The sequence below is a fragment of the Myotis yumanensis genome, unplaced genomic scaffold (assembly GCF_028538775.1).
Source record: "Myotis yumanensis isolate MYYU_CA2020_CCGP unplaced genomic scaffold, mMyoYum1.0.hap1 SCAF_15, whole genome shotgun sequence".
NCBI lineage: Eukaryota > Metazoa > Chordata > Mammalia > Chiroptera > Vespertilionidae > Myotis > Myotis yumanensis.
This window is the reverse complement of record NW_027223766.1, coordinates 52,350,407-52,370,765: the sequence shown is the minus strand read 5'-3', so window position 1 is coordinate 52,370,765 and position 20,359 is coordinate 52,350,407. Positions and strand designations below refer to the sequence as shown.

Sequence of the window (20,359 nt, the reverse complement as noted above, 5' to 3'; positions counted from 1 at the left end):
GACTGTGGAACCCAAGCAGGTGAGCCTGGGGGCCCCACAGGCCGGGGAGCTGCTGGACCGGGTATTCTGGGAGCCATGTGTCCTGACTGAGCGGAGTCAGCTATAAATTGCCCGGAAGCCTCTCAGACTTAGTGATGCCCCAAAGGGGTGGCAGCTGGCGTGGGGAGTCTGGCTCCCCAGAGCGGCCTGGCCAAGTGCTGACGCTGCGGGAAGACTATTTTTTCTGCCTTTGGGGCCTTCAGCCTGTCCCTGTCTGCTGGGGTTCGGGAATCAGGCTGTCCCCTGGGATAGCTGCGGAGACCAGGCTCAGTGGCTCTGCCCCCCGCCTGAGCCCCAGCCACCAGCCCTGGGGTTCGCTCATAATCAAGGCTAGAACCTCCGAGTCAACTCGTTTCAGATGACGCACGCTCCCCAGCCCGTCGCTCTGGCCGGCTGCCAAAGTTAAAGCCATCGGTCGCCACCCCACAGCTGCCACCATCCTGGGTGGAGCCGTCTAAATATCACCCAGCGCCTGCCTCCTCCCTCGGACCGGGTCCTCAACAGACAGCTCGGTGCTGGGTCCAGAATACCTTCTGCCATGGGCTCGTCAGACCCCCTGGTGCCTTTGAGGATCAGCATTAAAAATAGCTCCTCCCGCCCTAGCTTGTTCGGCTCAGTGGATAGAGCGTGGGCTCGAGGACTAAAGGGTCCCGGATTCAATTCCGGTCAAGGACAGGTATCTTGGTTGCAGGCTTGATCCCTGGCTCTGGTCAGGGTGTGTGCAGGAGGCCACCAATCAGTGTCTCTCTCTCTCTCTCTCTGTCTGTCCCCCCTCCCTTCCACTCTCTCTAAACATCAATGGAAAAATATCCTCGGTGAGGATTAGCAAAAATAAAAATGAAAGAATAGCTCCTTCCAAATCAGGAAATGACCTCACTCATTCCCCTCACTGCTGGGGCAAGGGGCCCCACGCCTGCCCCACCCTCGAACGTGTGTGCCCCAAAGGTGAGGAGAGGGCATTGAGCGTGGAGCTGATGGGATGCGGATGTGCCTAGTGATGTGTGGTTATAACAATAACGCCTGTGTCCAAGTTGCTTCATGGGTGGGGCGTCCATACTAAGCCGCCTCAGGGGCGAGGAGGGGCCTCCCCGCAGCCCAGTCCTGTCCTGGGCATGGTCTCGCCCCATCCTCAGTGCAGCCCCAGGACACGCGTGTGCTCGGGAGGGCCTCCCACGTTACCGACCCGCACACCCAGACCGAGAGCTTGGGAGGCGGGGAGGGGAGCCCACACTGGGACCTAGGCCTCTCGAGTTCAGAGTGGGTGCCTCTGGGATTTATAGGGCAACTACAGAGCCCTTTTTCCTTCCAGCCTTTTCCTTTTAAGCGAGGAATCATGAGGATGCTTATGGATACCCTATCATGAAGCATGTTTTATTGCATGGCTTGCCCTGCTGCCTTCGTACGGCCCAGTGGTTTTCATTCTCCTGGATTTGCACCTGCAGCTCCTTAAGGTGCATAAGAGGCACCTTCTGGTGGGTCCCCGGCACAGAGGACCAGGTCAGGGGCGCCTGCTGACTTGGATTTTCACGTCCAAGTGTATGACTTTCTCGGGGCGGCTCCCTCAAGCGTCTGTGCGTCTGGCTCAGCCTTCCTGCTCCTTCAGGGGAACCTCCAGCCTCGCTTCCCAGGGAAGCCCCTGCCCTCCCCACCCTGGGCCAGGCTGGGAGTCGGCTCTGTGTCCAGAGCCCCCAGCACCCATGCCCTTTCCTGCCCCGTGTCACCTGTCCATCCTGGGTTTGGCGTCTGCCTCCCTCTCACGGCAGACCCTCTGGGCTCCTCCCGGGGGGGGGACGGGGCCTCCTTCACATGTGCATCTGCTCCAGGCACTGGACCCCCACATGCTGTGAGATGGGGGATCTGAGAGGACCCCACATGCAGTGAGATGGGGGATCCGTGTGGACCCCACATGCTCTGAGATGGGGGTTGGGGGGATCCGTGTGAGGTCACGTTCCCAGAGGGACTGTGGCTGCCGTGGGCTCACTGGCCTCTCTGTTGCTCTTGCTTCTCAGACGTGCTGTGCCCCAGCGTCCGAGTGGAAGGACATCGCTTTAAGCACACCAACGGCGGGACCAGGGAAATCACAGGTGAGCAGAAGCGGCCCCCACGCATGCCTGCCCGCCGCAGTACTTGCTGGACCTGCGCCCGACTCTCCCCGATGCAGGGTGGCCTCGCCCTCCTGGGCCCGGGCCTGTCTTTAACCAAAGAGCCGCTAGGATGGTCTGAACTGTGCCGGTGGCCAGACCCTTCCACAGACCGCCTGCCCGTCAGGAAATGCTCGTTTCCCCGGGCTGGTGACCTGTGGGGGTCACTGGGTGGTGCGGGCGCTGGAATGAGCGGTGACCCAGCTGGGCATGAGTAAGCGGGATTGGCAGGGCCAGCGAGAGAGAATGACGGAGGCGCTGGGAGTGAAGGGGCGGGCGAGTCACAGTTGTGAATGTGTGAGTGAATCGATGGTGAGAGCACGAAGGGACAGGGGACCAAGCCTCTCCTCAGAGGCTGTCTCTGGTGACAGGGGTGCTGGGGCAGGCGGGCATGGCTCAGGTGGCTGCCCATCATCCTGATAAAGACAGGCTCTGTTTCCTCCTCCCTGCGGCCTGGCGTCCTGCCTGCAAAGCACTTTAAGGCCTGACCTCAGGCACTTTTCTCCTCTCCAGCCACCATGCCTGGGGTCCAGTTCTGGCCCATGTGTGATGCCCACGGGTCAGGCTCCCCTCCAGGCAGTGAGCGGGGGACGTCAGGACGTCAGGACGGGGTGCTATGCAGGCACTGCCAGTCCCCGCCCCATCCTGGGACCTGCCAGTGCAGGCGCTGCTGCTGGGGACTCAGAGGTGCCAGCCCCGCCTCTTGGGCCTGGAGGCTGTTGAGAGAATGGGGGCGGGTGGGCGTGCTGCCTGGGAGCACTGGGCGGAGAGGGAGGGGCTAGCAGTCCTCAGAAGCGGCCACCAGTGACTGTTTTCCTTTAATATATTTTTGTTGATTTCAGAGAGGAAGGGAGAGGGGGAGAGAGAAACATCAGTGATGAGAGAGAATCATTGATGGCTGCCTCCTGCACACCCCCCACTGGGGATCAAGTCCGCATCCTGGGCATGTGCCTCCACTGGGAATCGAACGGTGACCTCCTGGTTCATTGGTCGATGCTCAACCATGAGCCACGCGGCCGGGCCAGCCAGTGGCCACTGATGTAGAGACCCCTTGGGCCCCATTTCCAGTTCCCCGTTGGATCCAGCTGCAGGCGCAGCCCCACACTCTTATCAGCTGCTTCCTTCCCTGACCCGCCCCCACTGCCCCGTCAGCACCTCCTAACCTCCAGCTCCCGGTTCCTGCTCGGTGCCCAGGAGGTGCCAGCACCATCTGCTTTCTTTGTCCGACTCATGAAATGACTCAGCCTGTTCGCCTTGTTAACTCGATCACCTTCAAGTGAATGTGTTCACAGCTGAGTCACTGCCCACTGGGGGACACTGCTGGCCACCCCCGCTGACTGCCCTGGTCCTCCGGCCCCAGCCGGGCTCTGATGGCACCCGGTCTCGGTGGGAGGCCTGGCGCCTGCACCCCCCGCACCTTTTCCTGGGACGGGAATTGCAATGGGAGCTGGACCTCCCCTCACTCACTGCTATTTATGTCCCTGCAGGGGTTCCCCCCCCGCGGAGCCCCGGCTCCCGGGCGGGGGGGGGGGGGGCGGGGGGCCCGGCTGCCTCTGGGGAGCGAGGGGCTGCTCCTTGGTCCCCGTGCTCCTCTCTCCAAACTCACCCCACTCCCGCCTGCCCACAGGGTTTGACCTGATGAATTTGTTCCGCGTGAAGGACGTCCTGGGGCAGCGAGAGGACGGGGCGCAGAGCTCCTACGTCCGGATGGGGTCCTTCCCCGTGGTGCAGAGGACAGAGTGAGTGCTCCCTCTCCTCTGCGGCGGGGCTTGTGGGAGGGCGAGGCCGGGCCACTGGCTTCCTGCAGACAGTCGCCATTAATGCCTTTCCCGTCCTCATTGTCATAACTTTTCCTTGTTTATATATATACATATATATTAGTATGTGTGTGTGTGTGTGTGTGTGTGTGTATGTGTATATATATATATATATATATCCTAAGAAAAGCCTTAGTTCCTCTCTCTGTAGACATAGAAAAATAGAAACAGATGTAGATATAGTATAGATAGCTATAGGCATAAATATATAGATAGAATAATATATAGCGTATAGAGATGTATCTCTATATACACATCCACACACAAGTGTGTGTTCTTTCAAAGGTATAAGAAGAAAGTGTGTTTAGACAACAGCAGCAGACTAGTTGGACTCATGAATGACATAGAGAAAGTGAGGGAGTGAACTCTGGCTTAGGAGCCCGTGTGTGCAGAGGGAGGGGAAGTCCAGGCTGTGGCCTCAGCGTCCCTGGATCCCGAGGAGGCCCAGGCGCTGAGCCCGGCGCTGCTGCTGGTGCCCAGTGTGGCCTGGGAAACCAGCTCAGACAGGGACTTGGAACAACCCCGCCCCCCCCCCCCCCCCCCCCCCCCAGCTTAGAGCTGTGCATGGGAATCGGAGAGGGAGGCCCAGACTTCGCCAAGCGCAGGGTCCCTGAGGGTCTGCGCGTCTGAGAACCAGGAACCCGGCCGCCTCCTCACTTCCCCTCCTGGCTCTCTGGCCAGACCACTAACCGGGAAGCCAACGCCGAGTGCGAGAGCGCTCCCCAGGCAGCTGCCTGCCCAGGTCCGCAGGGTGGGCACAGGTACCTGAGGGGAGGCGAGCTGAGGCTGGCCCTCTGCCTGCCATGCTCCAGCCGGATGGCGGATGGCGAGGAGCTAACCCTCCCAGCCCGGTCGCCAAAGCCGGAGAGAGATCGGGACGCCCTCCCCTCAGCACTCCTTGTGAGGGACCCCTCCATTCTGAATTGGGAGGGGAGCTGCAGGGAATCGGGGACCCTAGATGGGGGCCGCTGCCACGCCTGCTGGAGCCCCGGGCTCTGTGGAGACAGGAGGATGTCCTGGTGCAGGGGCAGGGGACCGGGCAGGGCAGGGATCAAAGGTGGGCCTTGCTGCCAGGGACAGCAGAGGGTGCGCTGGGCCACTCAGCTGCTGGGAGCCTGGATTGCCTCAGGGACGGTGGCCCTGGGGAGAGGGAAGCATTGTGGGTGGATTTGAAGGGACCAGTGGAGGGGCCACAGGAAGGTCTAACAGGGTCATCCAGAAGCCCTGATGGAAGGGGGAGGCAGTCAGGTGGGGGCGGGGGTAGAAGTGTTCAGGAGGCGCGGTGGGCGGGGCTTAGGGACCAGGCTGCACAGCCTCTGTTGGCAGCTCCTGTCTGGTCGCTAGTCACTGTCTGTCTCTGTCCCCCCAGGGATGTGTTCCCCCAAGGCCTGCCCGACGAGTACGCCTTCGTCACCACCTTCCGCTTCCGGAAGAGCTCACGGAAAGAAGACTGGTACATCTGGCAGGTCATCGACCAGTACGGCATCCCGCAGGTGCGCAGGCCGGCGCAGGCCGCAGCCGGTCCTTCTCGGGGGCGGGCCTCGCACCTCCCAGGGCCCCCCAGGGCCTCTGTCCTGGGCCTGGATGTACGGAGGCCCAGGAGACCCTCGGGGGCCCGGGGCGGCGTCACACCTCACCCCCCGCCCTCCCCCCCCCCCCCCGGGCACCGCTTCCCCCGGGAGGGTGGCGTGCTGGCTCTCCGGTGGGCGAGGACCTGCTTCCCGCAGGCATGGCAGCTGCTCTGCAGGCCGATGGCACTGTCTGTCCGCAGCCTGAGCGAGGCTCAGGACGGAGGAGGAGAAAGTGGCTCGGGGTCAGCAGACCCGGTTCCGATCTGTGTCTGGCCCTGGCCCTGAGAGTGGTCCTCTGGGTCTTGATGTTCTTCGCCGTGACCTGGACACAAACCCACCACCCCGGGCCGGTGGCCACACCTGGCGCAGTGCCTGACACCAATGCCGCTGGTCACAGGCAGCCCTCCCGGGACCGTCTGGGTGTCACGCCGCGGGAAGCAGGGCAGCGGGTCTTTGCCCATCTGGTGTGTGTGGGCTCCGTCCCTGCAAAGGTGGGTCAGCCCACGAGCAGCCGTGGCCGGGGGAGGAAGCCGGCCTCAGCGTCGCAGCCGCAGCACGAGGCGCCGGTGCGAGAGGCGGCGACTCTGCCTTGTGCTCTGCTGAGGCCCAGGGCCCGGCTTCGGCGTCTGTGGGCCAGCCTGTCTTTGTCTGTGGTTTGCCCTGTTCTCTCCTGAACCATGAACCGTGTGAAGGAAAACAGGGCTCCCCAGCTGGGGGTGCCAACTGTACTTTCACTCAGGATTTCATTAGCGTGGAGGCGGCTCAGGCCCTCGCGTGGAGACCAGCTTCCCCGGACCTTGACCTGGCACACACGTGCTTGTCCACGCGTGCTCACCCACACATGTTTGTCCACACGTGCTCACCCACACATGTTTGTCCACACGTGCTCACCCACACGTGCTCACCCACACGTGCTCACCCACACGTGCTCACCCACGCGGGCTCACCCACGCGTGCCCACCCACGCGTCCTCACCCATGCGTGCTCACCCACACGTGCCCACCCACACGTGCTCACCCACGCGTGCTCACCCACACGTGCTCGTCCACACGTGCTCACCCACGCGTGCCCACCCACGCGCCCTCACCCACGCGTGCCCACCCACACGTGCCCACCCACGCGTGCTCACCCACACGTGCTTGTCCACACGTGCTCACCCACACGTGCCCACCCACACGTGCTCACCCACGCGTGCCCACCCACGCGTCCTCACCCACACGTGCTCACCCACGCATGCTCACCCACGCGGGCTCACCCACACGGGCTCACCCACACGTGCTCACCCACGCGTGCCCACCCACACGTGCTTGTCCACACGTGCTTACCCACGCGTGCCCACCCACGCGTCCTCACCCACACGTGCTCACCCACGCATGCTCACCCACGCGGGCTCACCCACACGTGCTCACCCACGTGTGCCCACCCACGCGTCCTCACCCACGCGTCCTCACCCACACGTGCTTACCCACGCGTGCCCACCCACGCGTGCCCACCCACGCGTGCCCACCCACGCGGGCTCACCCACACGTGCCCACCCACGCATGCTCGTCCACACGTGCTCGTCCACACGTGCTCACCCACGCGTCCTCACCCACACGTCCTCACCCACCCGTGCTCACCCACGCGGGCTCACCCACGCGTGCACACTTGGTAGGAGCCGGGAGTGGTCCTGCGCGCTTCCCACATCCCAGCTCACTCAGTCCTCATCACAGCCCTGTGAGTGGACCTGCTGGACCATCTCACGAGGGAGGGCACTGGCCACAGTGAGGTTAGGCCCGGGCTGCCTCTTACAGGTGGTGGCAGGAGAGGCGGGATTTGAATCCGGGCAGTCAAGCCCCAAGTCTGTCTCTTCTCCGCCGTGTACGGCGGCTCCTGTCTCATGAGTTCGTCCTGACGGACGAGTGATGCTCCTGTCGCAGCCCTGGTCACACTGACCACGGGCTTCCTGGGCTGCCGGCCGTGTGGCCCGATTTCTCTGTGTGGGAGGCAGCGTGCAGGGAGGCGAGTCCTCCCGGGCCCTTCTGGAGAGCAGGCAGCTCGTGTTGACCCTCACCCCTCGCCTGCCAGCACCCGGTCCTGCTTCTCCGGTTCCCAGGGTCTCAGCCACGGGCTGGGCGCCGGCCACGACATTCCTGTGGGCCAGCCCGCACCTCCCCCGCAGTCTGGGTCCTGGTCCTTTATGAGGTTTGCAGAGCTGGTGCTCCCGCCGGCCTGCCCGCCTCCCCCTCCGTTTGCCGGCCGGGCCGCGCTGAGATGCTGCGAGATGAGCCGGGCAGAGGCTAAGCCGCCTGCCAGGACCTCAGGCTCCTCTTCCCAGAGGTGCCGGGCAGTTCACCGTCACTGGGCAGCCTGGGTGGCCGCCGCCCCTGGCAGAGTGATGGGGCACCACTGTGCCCTGGGAGGTCCTGGGACCCTGAGAGGGACGGGGTCGCCGGCCGTCCATGCCCTTAGCCCTGTCCATCTGCTCCCGGAGGTTTCCAGGTCCGTGATTGGACTTAGTGTTCACAGCCACCCTGCACACTGGCACTTCTCATTGCCGTCTGGAGAAACCGAGGGCTGTCACTCATGCCGACACGATAAAGGGGCAGCGTGCGGGGCCGTTAGAGGTGAGGCCACGGTCCTGGCCTTGTCGGCAGGTGAGGGTCTTGTTGGAGACCAGGCCCCGGAGGTGGGCAGCCTAGAAACAGGGAGACAGTTACAGTCGTCCGGGCAAGATGACACTGACTGGCCCCCGGTAGGCAGAGTACCTGTGGGGACGTGGCCCGCCTCGGTGGATGAAGATAAAACCAACAGGATTTGCGATGGGTCTGAGCCGTGAAGGCCCAGCCCGTGCTGGTAGGCTCAGGCCTCGGGTCCGCCACCCTCCCCGGCCTCGATCTGCACCTGCTGGAAGAATGGAAACCTGGAGGGGAGCCCCAGGTTCTCCAGAGCCCCCAGATGGTCGAGGACACGGGGCTCCAACCTGTGAAGCCAGTTTCAGGAACTAGAAGGCGTATTGCATTACGTGTTGGGTTATCAGTCAGGGTTTGTGGTTTTCCAGGTTTCCACCCCAACAGAAGCATGCCGGCAGGGAATTGAAATGTGCCTCAGGCTCCCTGGGCCGAGAGAGAAGAAGGCCCCTCCCACTCAGTCCCACGCAGCTCACGGAGCCTCTGGTCTCCCCCCAGGTCTCCATCCGCCTGGACGGCGAGAACAAGGCCGTCGAGTACAACGCTGTGGGCGCCGTGAAGGACGCCGTCAGGGTGGTCTTCCGCGGCACCCGGGTCAACGACCTCTTTGACCGGGACTGGCACAAGCTGGCGCTGAGCATCCAGGCCCAGAACGTCTCCCTGTACATCGACTGCGCGCTGGTGCAGACGCTGCCCATCGAGGAGAGGGAGAACATCGACATCCAGGGCAAGACCGTGATCGGCAAGCGCCTCTACGACAGCGTGCCCATCGACGTGAGTACCAGGTGCTCCCCATGCCCCCCGCACCTGCCTGTATCATTTGTCGAGTCATCGCCTCGCTCCGTCTTAGAAGGGAGGACCCTGACTCAGAACTGCCATGGGGGAGCCCAGGGTCACATCACTCGCTCGCTCACTCATTCATTCAATCAGCCAGCCATTCAGTCAGTCACTGATCACATCTATATTGGGCACCTATTGTGTGCCAGGCACTGAGCTCAGCACTGGTACAGGGTACGTTTATCTGCATATCTATATCTATATATCTCTATATAAAAAATACTATAGCATATAGCCCGTATGCGTACTAACTACCTAGTACTGGCAAATAGTATAGTTGTAGTTTAGTTACACGTGCTTATGTAACATAGAATAGCCCTACTGTTTGTTCACTTTACTAATTACGTGTGTCCCTACTTTGGTTCAGGTACTAAAAATATAACCTAATTAGATTTTCATAACGCCTTTGAAACGTCTAGATGACTTTTACGTTGTAAATAAAGCAGCTTGGTCTCGGCGGCGAGGCTAAACTAACTCGATAAAGAGATAGTTTGTTTTTTCTTCATTGAGGTGGGATCGCTCAGTAAACTGCACAGATGCTAAGCGTGTCCCTTGACGAGTCCTATCAGGTGCACACCCTGTGCAGGGTCCCGGGTTCCAGGACGCCCCCTCGCCCTGGCTCTCTTTCAGTTTGACCTGCAGCGAATCGTGATTTACTGCGACTCCCGCCACGCAGAGCTGGAGACGTGCTGTGACATCCCCTCGGGCCCGGTGAGCCGTCCTTGCACAGAGAGGCTGGGAGGAACTGGGTCCTGGGCCTCCAGAAGGGGGGTGTCCGAGCCTGGGGAGGGCCAGTCGGTATTCAGGGGACGCCCACCATTAGAAGGGGACCTGGCAGGGACCCGGAATCATTGCGAGGGACCCGTCTCCTGGTCCAGCAGGGCGAGCAGGCCGTGAGGTCTGTCCGGGGCTGTGAGGAGGCTCCAGGCAGAGCCTGACGGGGAGTGGCGCTGGGTGAGAAGCAGGTGCTGACCCGCCTGGGTTTCCCTCCAGTGCCAGGTGACCGTGCGGACCGAGCCCCCGCCCCTGCCCCCGCCGCCACCCACCGCCGGCAGCGAGCAGATCGGGTTCTTGAAGACCATCAACTGCTCCTGCCCAGCCGGAGAGAAGGTACCTCCTGCAGCCCCGTCTGAGTCCTCAGCCGGCAGCCCCAGAGCAGAGCGGGCAGGCTGGCCCATAGGACCGGCCATGGAGGTGGGAATTTCCCATCATGCACGTGTTCTGCCAGGGCCTGAGGCTCCCAGGCGCCCGTGACTCTCAGGTCAGGGAAGTGTTCTTGCTCCTTGGACCTCTCACTTCTTGGTCGTGTGAATGCCAGGACGGGGGCTCCTCACTCAGCTCCAAGGGCGTTTTCCTGAAGTCAGTGAGGGGTTCCCTCGGAGTCCCGGCCCCACCCGCATCCCCTGCCCTCGCGGGCAGCTAAGCCAAGCAGGACTTGGTTTGTGAATCGGACTGAGAAGGGCTGTGATGGGGTGTGGCCGTGCTCTGTGGACACCCTCGTCCCTTTCTTCTCCACGTTTCTTTAATTAGCCGGACTCTGTAACCTCAGTGCGTAGACCAGTAGGTTTTTATGGATCTTGTTCTAATTTTAAAAACGAGTGTGCGTCTGTGAACACACCGCATCCGTTACGTAGATTCAGTGTGTCATCGAGTGCCCGGGCGGCCGTCTGTTCTGTTTTTCTGTGGACCACTGGCCCTTTGGGTAAGAAAACACTAAACAAAACACTGTCCACTGCTGGGCATCACAGACACCAACAGCACCAAGATGACAAAAGTGGAATCGTACTGGGCAGGGTCTCCATGAGGCTCAAGGACCCACAGCCCCGGGCCTTGGCCTGCGGTCTAGTCTGTGGCTGTGTCTGCCCCTCCCAGCCGGGCAGCACCCGGAGGTGCTCGGTGACGCTGCCTGGGAGGAAGGAGACAGACCTGGACGCGCGGATGCAGTCGCTTGGAGGGACGCACTTGGAGATTCTCAGCGCGCGGCTCACAGAGAGACTGGCCATGGCTCCTGGGGTGGAGAGTCCTGTTGTGCAGGGAGAAGGAGAGGAGTTAAACACAGCCTTACTCGTGCCCTTTCTCCTTTTCCCTTCAGGGAGAAAAGGGCTCCAGTGGCCCCGTGGGACTTCCCGGCCCGAAGGTCAGTCCTGGGGCCGGCGGGGTGGCTCTGGGGCCGGGCAGCCTCGGCCGTGCTCTCCCTGTGAGAAAGAACCGGTGCTCGGTCCCTGTCCCGCAGGCGTGGCTCCCGGCTGGGTGGGATGGAAGGAGAAGGCAGCGGCGTGAGGTTAAGGACCTCTGGGCCCCTGCTCAGCACCTCCGTTTCTCACCCTGAAATTGTGGGCAAGGAGTGGCAGGGGACACGGCCCTGACTCAGCAGCAGCTGAGCTGGGGTTCGACCTGGGGCTTCTTTTAAAAAGCTTTTTTAAACGTATTTTTATTTCAGAGAGGAAGGGAGAGGGGGAGAGAGAAACATCAATGACGAGAGAGTTACTGATCGGCTGCCTCCGTCATGCCCCACACTGGGGATCGAGCCCGCCACCCGGGCATGTCCCCTGACCGGGATTCGAACTGTGACCTCCTAGTTCATAGGTTGATGCTCAGCCATTGAGCCACACCGGCCGGGCAGACCTGGGGCTTCTAACGCTCCCAGGGGCCTGGGCTCAGACAGAGCAGGGCCAGGCCATTCCCAGGGACAAGCGTGACCTCCTTGCAGCCACTCGCTTTCTTAGAGGCCCTCGTCCCTGGAGGAGGAGGCTGGGCAGTTACTCAGGGTGGGCAGGGGACCATGCCGAGATCAGCTGCTCCTCGGGTGGGGCACGTGGGCTGTGGGCACCTGTGCGGGGAGCCCTGTGGGAGGACCTGCGTGATGTTCATCTCTGGTTTCAACTCCTCAGGGCGACAGGGGAGGCCCCGGGCCATTCGGGGCTCCGGGACCCAAGGGTGAGAAAGGCGACTCGGTGAGTGAGGGCACCCCTCCTCTGCGTGGCTGGGGTGGGAAACCCGGGGGCCCCAGTCATGCCTGTCCCTGGAACGCACGGAGCCCCGTACCTCCCTCACGGTGAACCCAGGCTCCTGTCTGTGGGCACGGAGTGGGTTTCACACGGTTCTAACTGCGTCCAGAGAACCACAGGAAACCACTCCTACAGAAACACGGGAAGGTCATGTGACAACATCTCATCAGACACTGAGTATTAAAAAGAGATAGAAATCGAAGAAAGGAGCCAAGTGGGAATTCTGGAGTTTAAAATGACAGTAACAGGAACGTAGAAGAAAATCACTAGAGACCCCACAGTGGGCTGGACGCTGGCTGGAGAGCCGCATTCTTGAATCTAGATCAATAGAGATGATGTCATCCCAAGTTCAGAGGGAAAAACCATGAAGACAGATGGATAGAGCCTCAGAGACAGTGGGGGGAATGGGGGCATCAGTCCCCCATGTGCCCAGGATGGGAAATCCAGGAGGAGAGGAGGGAGGGGAGCCGGAGGGTTCCAGACATGCGGCTGAGGCGTCCCGAGTGGGCGAGAAGCAGTCATGGACATGTGGTAGAAGCTCAGTGAGTTCCAGGCAGGATCAGCACAGCGACCCCTCCTCAGGGCAGCACAGCACAAACCCTGAGGGACCGAGAGGTGAAAGCTCCCAGGGACATGCGTAACTAAACTGGACACCCTCTATGAAATGTCTGGACGAGGCCGACCCATCGAGACAGACCAGCGAGCGTGGTCCTGGGCCGGGGGCGGGGGGCGGGGGGCAGGGGAGCGGCCCCGACAGGCAGGGCACTTTCTGAGGGGAGGAATCGCCCCCAAGCTGACTGTGGCGATAGGTTCCCGCTCGGTAAGGAACCAAAGCCCTCGAATTGTGCACGTTAAGTGTGTGAGTTACAGGGTGTGGGGGTTGTAGCTCCCTGAGGCTGACATGGGAGAAGGGAGCGCACAGGCCGTGGAGCTGTGGGGGACTTGAATGCGATGGTGCTCACAAGAATCGTCGCCTGCACGGTGGTGCCATCTCCTAGGCTCCCGGGCAGAGTGACGAGGAGGTGCCCACTGTGTCCCATCCCCGGGAGCTGCTGCCACTCGATGCCAGGCCCCGGGTCACCTCTGTGCTTTTCTTTTCCTTTTCAGGGCCGGGGACCGTTCGTCCACGGAGAGAAGGGTGAAAAGGTAAGCGTCTCCCTTGCTGTCGGACTCCCCAGGGCAGCGGAGGCGGCTTGGGACAGGACGAGGCCTTGGGGCTGGGAGAGGTGTGGCCGGTGAGAATGTGATGGGAGAGGCGGGGTTTCCAGGGCTGGGCACTGGCCTTGTGTGTCCTCCTGTTAAAGGCACAGGCACACACAGTGACCGCTGCACGGGGACACAGAGCAGTTTGAGAGAGCGTGACCCCCAGCTCAGCATGAGCTTTGCACCCGGCCCACCTGGCTGGTGACTTTGCTGCGAGTTTGAGTCTGAGCCTCCTGGTGCCTGATGTGGGGCTGATGGTGGCCACCCTGTGACTCCATGTGGTTCAGAGCCCCGCCCCCGGGCCCCAGTGCTCAGGTTCCACACCTGCCCTTACACTCCCAGCGTGCCTGCTCCCTGTGGGCCTGGAACCAGAGCTCGGGGTGTGAGCAGGACCCCCAGATGACCCTCTGTGTCAGGACTGGGGCTGCTGGAGCCCTGGGGGGCAGGTGCCAGACTGGGCAGTCCCTAGGTGCCACCCCCGCACCAGCCTGTCCTCTGACCGGCATGTGGGTGTCTCTGTGAGCTGCAGGCACAGCTCTGCCTCGTCTGTTCTGACGGAGCTCAGGACATGCAGCCTTAGGCTCCTGACGCCCGGAGGTGCCTCCCTGGTGCCTGCAGCCCTGCCTGTGACACAGCTTTTTGCACCCTGAGCTGCAGGGTTGCAGCGGCAGCTGGGGCCTCACATGCTCGGTGCTGGCGGGAGGGACGGGCGGCCGAACAGACCAGCCGTCTCGCTCTCCCCTTGGCTCACATTCTCGGCCGTCAGCTGTGCATTCTCGGCGAAGTCCGAGTCCTGGCCCCACCACAGAGGGGCGGCTGGGTGACTGGGGTGCCACCTCCCTCTCTGAGCCACTGCTTTCCCAGCCGTAGACAGACACGAGGGGCGGGACGCCGATGCCTGCAGGCCTGGCAGGCGTGGCTCTCAGACCTGGCCCCGAGGCCCCTGCAGCCTGAGCCCCTGGGGCTTCCTTCTGTGGAGTCTCTGGTCTCCCTCCGAGGACGCGGGCAGCCCGGTGGGTCCCTCCGACCACAGAATCCATGGAGGGGAGAAGGTCGCTGTGACTAAGACACGGGAATAGGGCTGAGCAAGTGGCTTCCTGGCGGGAATATTCTCTCCTGAGTGGTTTGCGGAGAGGTGGGGCGGGGAGGGTGACTGGAGGGACTGGGGCATCATGTCACTGGTCTGGCCGCGACTTCTTCGTATTTGTGGTGCAGTTTACCCTGGGACTGTGTGGGCCGGCCCCTGTGAGGATCAGGCTCCCCGGAGAGCAGGGCGGTGGTGGCCTCCGTGCCCCTCCCTTCTCTCCAGTTCAGTGAGGACGTGGCGTAGGTCTCCGGGGCGGGCACTGGGTCAGTGTGCATCCGTGGAGGTGAGGTCTGCAGGAAACAGTCAGTTTCCAGTGAGCCAGTGAGCTTCCTGTGGTGCATCCCAGGGTCCCGCTCTGGGGGACCAGGGCCTGCAAGGGAGGAGGCTGCAGCCTTCCCGGGCCCACAGCGCCCTCTGGTGTCGGGCAGCCAGAGCGCAGGCTCCAGGCTGGCTCTGCAGGGCCCCTGCCATGTGACCTCTGTCTGGAGAGGCAGTGCCTGCCTTTCGGGGTTGGTCTCCTTTCCTGGCCCCTGGGAGGAGGGAGGACCAGGGGAGCCTTGGTTTGGGGCTCAAACCAGGTTGGGGGAGGTGGGCAGACCTGGTCTGGATCCCGCTCTGCAGTGGCCGGGAGAGCTTGGCTACTGCCTCTCTGGGCCTCGGCTTCCTCATCTGTGAAGTGGGGCCATGCATGTCGACCCCCTGCGCTGTGACGGGGGTGGGGGGGATTGTAGGAGGTTGATGATGCCCGTGGAAGCACCTGGCGTTGTCCCTGGCACACGGTAGCTGCACGTACAAATCTGCTCAACCGCTGAGCCACACCGGCTGGGCTCAGGCACCTTTTTGCTACGATAGTTCATACCGAACGAACTCGGTGCTTTTGCTTAGGAGTCCGGAGACAGCGGCTCCATCCCCTGGTCCGAGGTGGGAGGCTGGAGCTGCAAATCCCTGCTGTTGGGCTGCCATGAGACGGGCCAGTTCGAGCAGAGGGAGGGAGCTCAGAAGTTGGCCCGGAGTGGGTCCTGGTGACCGACACTGCCGAGCGGAGTCAGGGCTCACCGGGGCCAGGTCTCCTGTGGCCCCGAGGGAGGATGGAGGTCGCAGTGTGCTTCCTGCCGTCCGTGCTGCCTTGGAGAAGGCGGCTGGTACCCACATTAGAGCTGAGCTGGGCCGGGAGACAGTGGGAGCAGGCCTCCAGGCAGGGCCGGCCGAGCCCAGGGCAGGGAGGGGATGTGCTGAGGAGCCTGGGTTCCCTGGAGTGGGAAGGAGCAGCACAGGGGAGGGAGCCGCCCCACGGCCCTCGCAGCGTCTGGCCCACCCCTCGCAGATGCCCAGGCCCTGGAGACGCAAGGGACGGAATTGGGGCAGAGCGTCTGCAGAGCGGTGCCTGGGTCAGCAACTCATTACTCAGCGCTCGCTAGAGGGAAAAACCCAGAAACAATCACCCAAAAGCCTGCCTTAAGCATTTCCACAGCAGCCCACTCGGCAGTAAATACAGCTCCGTATGGATTCTGTGCCCAGACTCCTCAGGGCCACGCACCAGAAAAAACGCCGAGCAGATGCGCCGGCTCAGCTGAATTTGCCGGGCCGGGACGCCGTGTCAGACAGAGCTTTAGGTCACTCAGGCGTCGGTTCCTTGTCCTTTATGCTTGTCTCCCGTTTCTAGCGGGGCCATCACCCCCACTGGGGACAGCTGGGGCCAGGGGTGTCTGCACTGCTGACACCAGCCCAGGCCGCCCCGGCTTCCCAGGATGCTCGCTGCCTTCTGGAAGCTTCAACCGGACGACCCGAGAGGCTGCCAGGGCCTCGTGCAGGCGCCTGAGCTCTGAGGTCATCGCATAGGAGGGTCTTAGTGGGTTGGCTCTCCATGAAGCTAAAGAAGTCGGTGCCAGTTGGAAAACTGAGGCCAGAGATGAAGTTCAGGAGGGTTGGGAGGAGGCGGGTGCAGGCTGTCAGCGAGCCGCCAGCCCCCAGGTCTGAGAAAAGCAGCTGCTGCCCCCCCGTTATTCCACCCCCCCCCCCCCCCGGGGGGCTGGCGCTTCCTTCTCTGATTTGACGTTGGACGGCACTGGGCCCTCCACACGCTGTGGACCACGCACCATCCCGCCTCTCGGGCAAGGCGGGCGGCTTGAGGGGCATTGGGGTCCCACCTGCCAAAAAGTGACTCCCAGCGGTGGGGGGAGGGGACAGAGGCCGCGTCTGTCTGTCTGTCTGTCTGACCCTAGGACCTTACTCACCCAGTTTCCCCATGTGATGCTCAGACCTGAGAATCCCTGACCCTCAAAACCAGGCCCCTGTGGGGAGCAGCTCATTGTGTCCAGGGGCCGCGTTGCAGAGCGTCTGGGCCCTAACACACGACTGTAGGTGTGTGTGTGAGAGATGTCTGAGGTCTGTTCCTGCCCTTTGCCTCAGGCTCTGGGTCCCCTTCTCGCTGGTCATGGCCAGCTTCCTCAGCGCCCAGTCCTATTCTTAGCCTGTGCGCTAATGTGTGTTATTCATGGCCACTGAGTTGGATAACTGTGGTGGAGGGCCTCCTATTTTTATGATAATTAAAGGGTTTAGGTTAAAATACGTTAGCTGCTTCTGCGCCCTCAGAAAGCCTGTAGGTTGTGGGCAAAATGCCAAAAGTTGGCATAAATAAAGGTGCCGCAGACCCTGTCTGTGGTGCTGAAGGACGCATAGGGGAAGTTGTGTGTCTAGGGCAGTGGTCGGCAAACTGCGGCTCTCGAGCCACATGCGGCTCTTTGGCCCCTTGAGTGTGGCTCTTCCCCAAAATACTGACTTCTGCACATGGGCCACGAAGTTTCAATCGCACTGTACATGTGCGCCCACACGTGGTATTTTGTGGAAGAGCCACACTCAAAGGGCCAAAGAGCCGCATGTGGCTCTCGAGCCGCAGTTTGCCGACCACTGGTCTAGGGGACCTCACAGCCCCAGGCAGAGCCAGACAGGGACGTGTGCGTTTCCCCCAGCTCCGACCGACACACAGGACCATCCCAGGACCCAGGGCTGCTCACAGCAGGCGGGAGCATTTATGGGGGGGGGTGCGAATGCTGGATGGCTGGGCCGCGGGCCTGCGGGGGCCGGGAGGCCCAGGGCTCTGCCCCTCACAGCTGCATAGCCCTTGGCAGTCACTCCACCCCTGCACCCCTCGCTCTTCTCAGCTATAAACCAGCGATTGTCAGCTGCCCCAGAGGGTTGCTACGAGGATGAAATGAGCCAATGAAAATAAATGAGTTATATTTGTGGAGAGTGCTCATACGTGTTAAGTGTAATTACCCTTTCGGCAGCATGGTGCTCCATTTTTTATACACAAATGACGTCTTCTCTGCCCTCCGCATCTGTGAGGTCTGATCCCCAGGGGCGGCCCCCGGCTGGGAAATGACCTGACCTCCCAAAGCCTCAGGAAGCCGGGGGTTGGGGGTGGGGGGTGTTATTAGAAAGTGCATTCCAGGTGGCTGACATACAGGGGGAGCCGTCCTTTCCTCTCTTCAGTTCATCCGAAACGGCTCACCGAGCATCCGAGGATGCTGGCAGCACCGGTGTTTATAAGGGCTGCTGCAACCGCGCCTCAGCTTAGGGGGTGTTCTTGTCCCCGCTTTACACGCTTACCAACCACGTGAGCAGGCGCAAGGGAGCCTGTCTGTCTACGTGGCCGAGCCTGGACCTGGGCTGTTGTCCGACTCCCCAGCCTGCGCTGAGCGGTGCTGAGAAGCGGTTCTCAGACACTGACCGAGCGCCCGAACTGCCTGGACGGCTTGTGAGAGCAGCTTGCTGGGCTGCACCCCAGTGTCCGAGGCTGCCGGCGCCAGGCCCCCCTGAGGACTGCGGCCCAGAGGGCCTCTCGGACCCCACCCGAAGTGCTGGCCTGGCTCCCCCAGGTGGTGAAGAGCTCACACCACCCCTCCTGCCATGAGCAACCTCTTGGTGAACATTTAGAGAAAGGCCCCGGTCGTTCATGGACCAGAGGTACGGGTGCCAGCTCCTTTCCTCGGTGTTTTGCCCAATGAGGTAACCACCCAATTCCTGGAGCTCTGGTTCCGACACCTGGGTGTGGCGGCCACTTCCTGCCAGATGTCCCTCTCCGGGCGGCTCCCAGTGAGCTCACAGAGGCAGGGTGTGGGTGCACAGGGAGGTCGGGGCCTTGACTTGGGCTCAGGGCCGGACTTAGAGTCACAGCTGCCAGTGTGAACAGGGGACGCGCCTCTCCCCCAGCCCTGGTTCCTGTCCGTAACGGGTCTCCTGGGCTTATCTAGTGTCATCCTCTTATCCTGAGTGATTGCCTTCTATTTTTTAAAACATTTTTATTGATTTCAGAGAGGAAGGGAGAGGGAGAGAGAGAGAAACATCAGTGATGAAAGAGAGTCACTGATCGGCTTCCTCCTGCACGCCCCGCACTGGGGATGGAGCCCACAACCTGGGCATGTGCCCTGACTGGGAATTGAACCTCAACCTCCTGGTTCATAAGTCGACGCTCAACCACTGAGCCACGCCGGCCGGGCGAGCGATTTCCTTTTCACAGGGAAGAATGAGGTTTGGATCGTTTACCGGAAATGGCGGCACTGATGCTGCTTTCCAGTCCCCCTGTATGCAAAGCCTCGTCACGGCATCTTTCCAGCCGCCTTGGGCGGAGCCCTGTCCCTAGTGTCACTCTTTTGACGGGTGCGGCCGAGACAGGACCAGCAGGGGCCTCACTGGTTCTGCTCAGTGGCAGAGGTTACAAGCATCCAAAGGACTCACCTGCCCTGCATCCCCAAGGACCAAGGAGCATGTCTCCCCTTCCACACCCCCTGGGTGCAGTGCTTGCCAGTGGGTCCCCGTCTTTCCTCGCTTTGCTCTGAGGAAGGCCGCCCCTCCTCTCGGGCTCCGGGAGCCCCTGCCCGAGCCCCGGCCCCTCCACACAGGAGCATCGATGCGCTCCGGATCACACGGAAAGGGACAGGGAGGCTGGGCTGGGGGTCTCGGCAGGATCCTGAGTTGAATCAGACGGTGGGACCTGGCCTGGAAGCCTAAGTCCCCTGCTTTTAAGTTGCCCCAGTCCCTTGGGGAGATGTGCCCGGGGTGGGGGGGCAGGTGAGCGGCCTGGCCCCAGTCTCCCTTCACCCCATGCTGCCCCTCGGGGTGCTGGTCACCAGCTTCTGCGTGTGTCTCGGTCCAGTGGAGACCTCCAGCCCAGCTTCGAAGTAAATTAAATGCCTGCGCTAGCCGGTTGGTCTTGCCTCCCAGGGCAGGGGCCCTTGGCAGTATCTGGAGGCAGTCTTGGTTATGGCAGCGGGGATGCTGTGGCCACCTCACAGCCAGGGCAGCCCCGACAAAGAATTGTCTGGCCCCGTGGCCTCAGGCCTGGTCTCTGCTGTCCGCGTGGCCCTGAGCTGGCAGCCAGGTGGCCATGCTGCTCACAGGGCAGGGAGGTGGCCCTTCCTCTCACCCACGCTCAGCTGCAGGCAGACCTCCGGGTCTTGCTACACTGTGAGCCGGCACAGCAGGTCCCGCGTGAAGCCCGAGTGCCTGCGCCTTTCACCCTCCCAGGTGCTGCCCAGGTGCAGGCGGGTGGGGGGAGGGTGGGCCCATCCTGCCTGCCTGTCCCCTGGTGCCGGCATGCCAGGAGCCCATCCCAGCGCCGCCTCATCCTGTGCTCACGCTGTGCTCTCTCTCTTCCTAGGGTTCCCTGGGCCCGCCTGGTTCCCCTGGGAGAGACGGCAGCAAAGGTGTGCGGGTACGTGTGCTCCTACCGCCCTCCCCACAGGGCATTGCCAGGCCAGGACCCCCTGCCCTCTGCTGGGATGGCCTCTGCCAGGGCCAGACGTCTTCCCAGGCCCCTGGAGGGCAGCCTGTGGTTATAGGAACAGCAGCAGCAGCAGCGGCGGCGGCGGCTCCAGCCTCGCCTGCCTGCACTTGGAAGCTGTTTCTCAGTTAGTTCTGCACTGGAGGGCGTGTCCCCAGTGCCCAGACTTGGAACCAAATGGAGGTCCAAGGGGAGGGGTTTGCGC

General features: G+C 62.1%; 1 protein-coding gene across 1 annotated transcript in view; it reads left to right on the top strand.

Moving 5' to 3' along the window:
* Positions 1 to 20,359, top strand: part of COL22A1 (collagen type XXII alpha 1 chain) — a 118,837-nt gene that overhangs the window by 25,315 nt on the left and 73,163 nt on the right. Inside the window, exons 4-13 of the mRNA XM_070392079.1 lie at positions 2,049 to 2,123; positions 3,808 to 3,919; positions 5,367 to 5,490; positions 8,736 to 9,011; positions 9,705 to 9,785; positions 10,068 to 10,184; positions 11,167 to 11,211; positions 11,966 to 12,028; positions 13,190 to 13,228; positions 20,032 to 20,085. Of these exons, the coding sequence (XP_070248180.1) occupies positions 2,049 to 2,123; positions 3,808 to 3,919; positions 5,367 to 5,490; positions 8,736 to 9,011; positions 9,705 to 9,785; positions 10,068 to 10,184; positions 11,167 to 11,211; positions 11,966 to 12,028; positions 13,190 to 13,228; positions 20,032 to 20,085 (986 nt within the window). The remainder of the gene's footprint in view (positions 1 to 2,048; positions 2,124 to 3,807; positions 3,920 to 5,366; positions 5,491 to 8,735; positions 9,012 to 9,704; positions 9,786 to 10,067; positions 10,185 to 11,166; positions 11,212 to 11,965; positions 12,029 to 13,189; positions 13,229 to 20,031; positions 20,086 to 20,359) is intronic.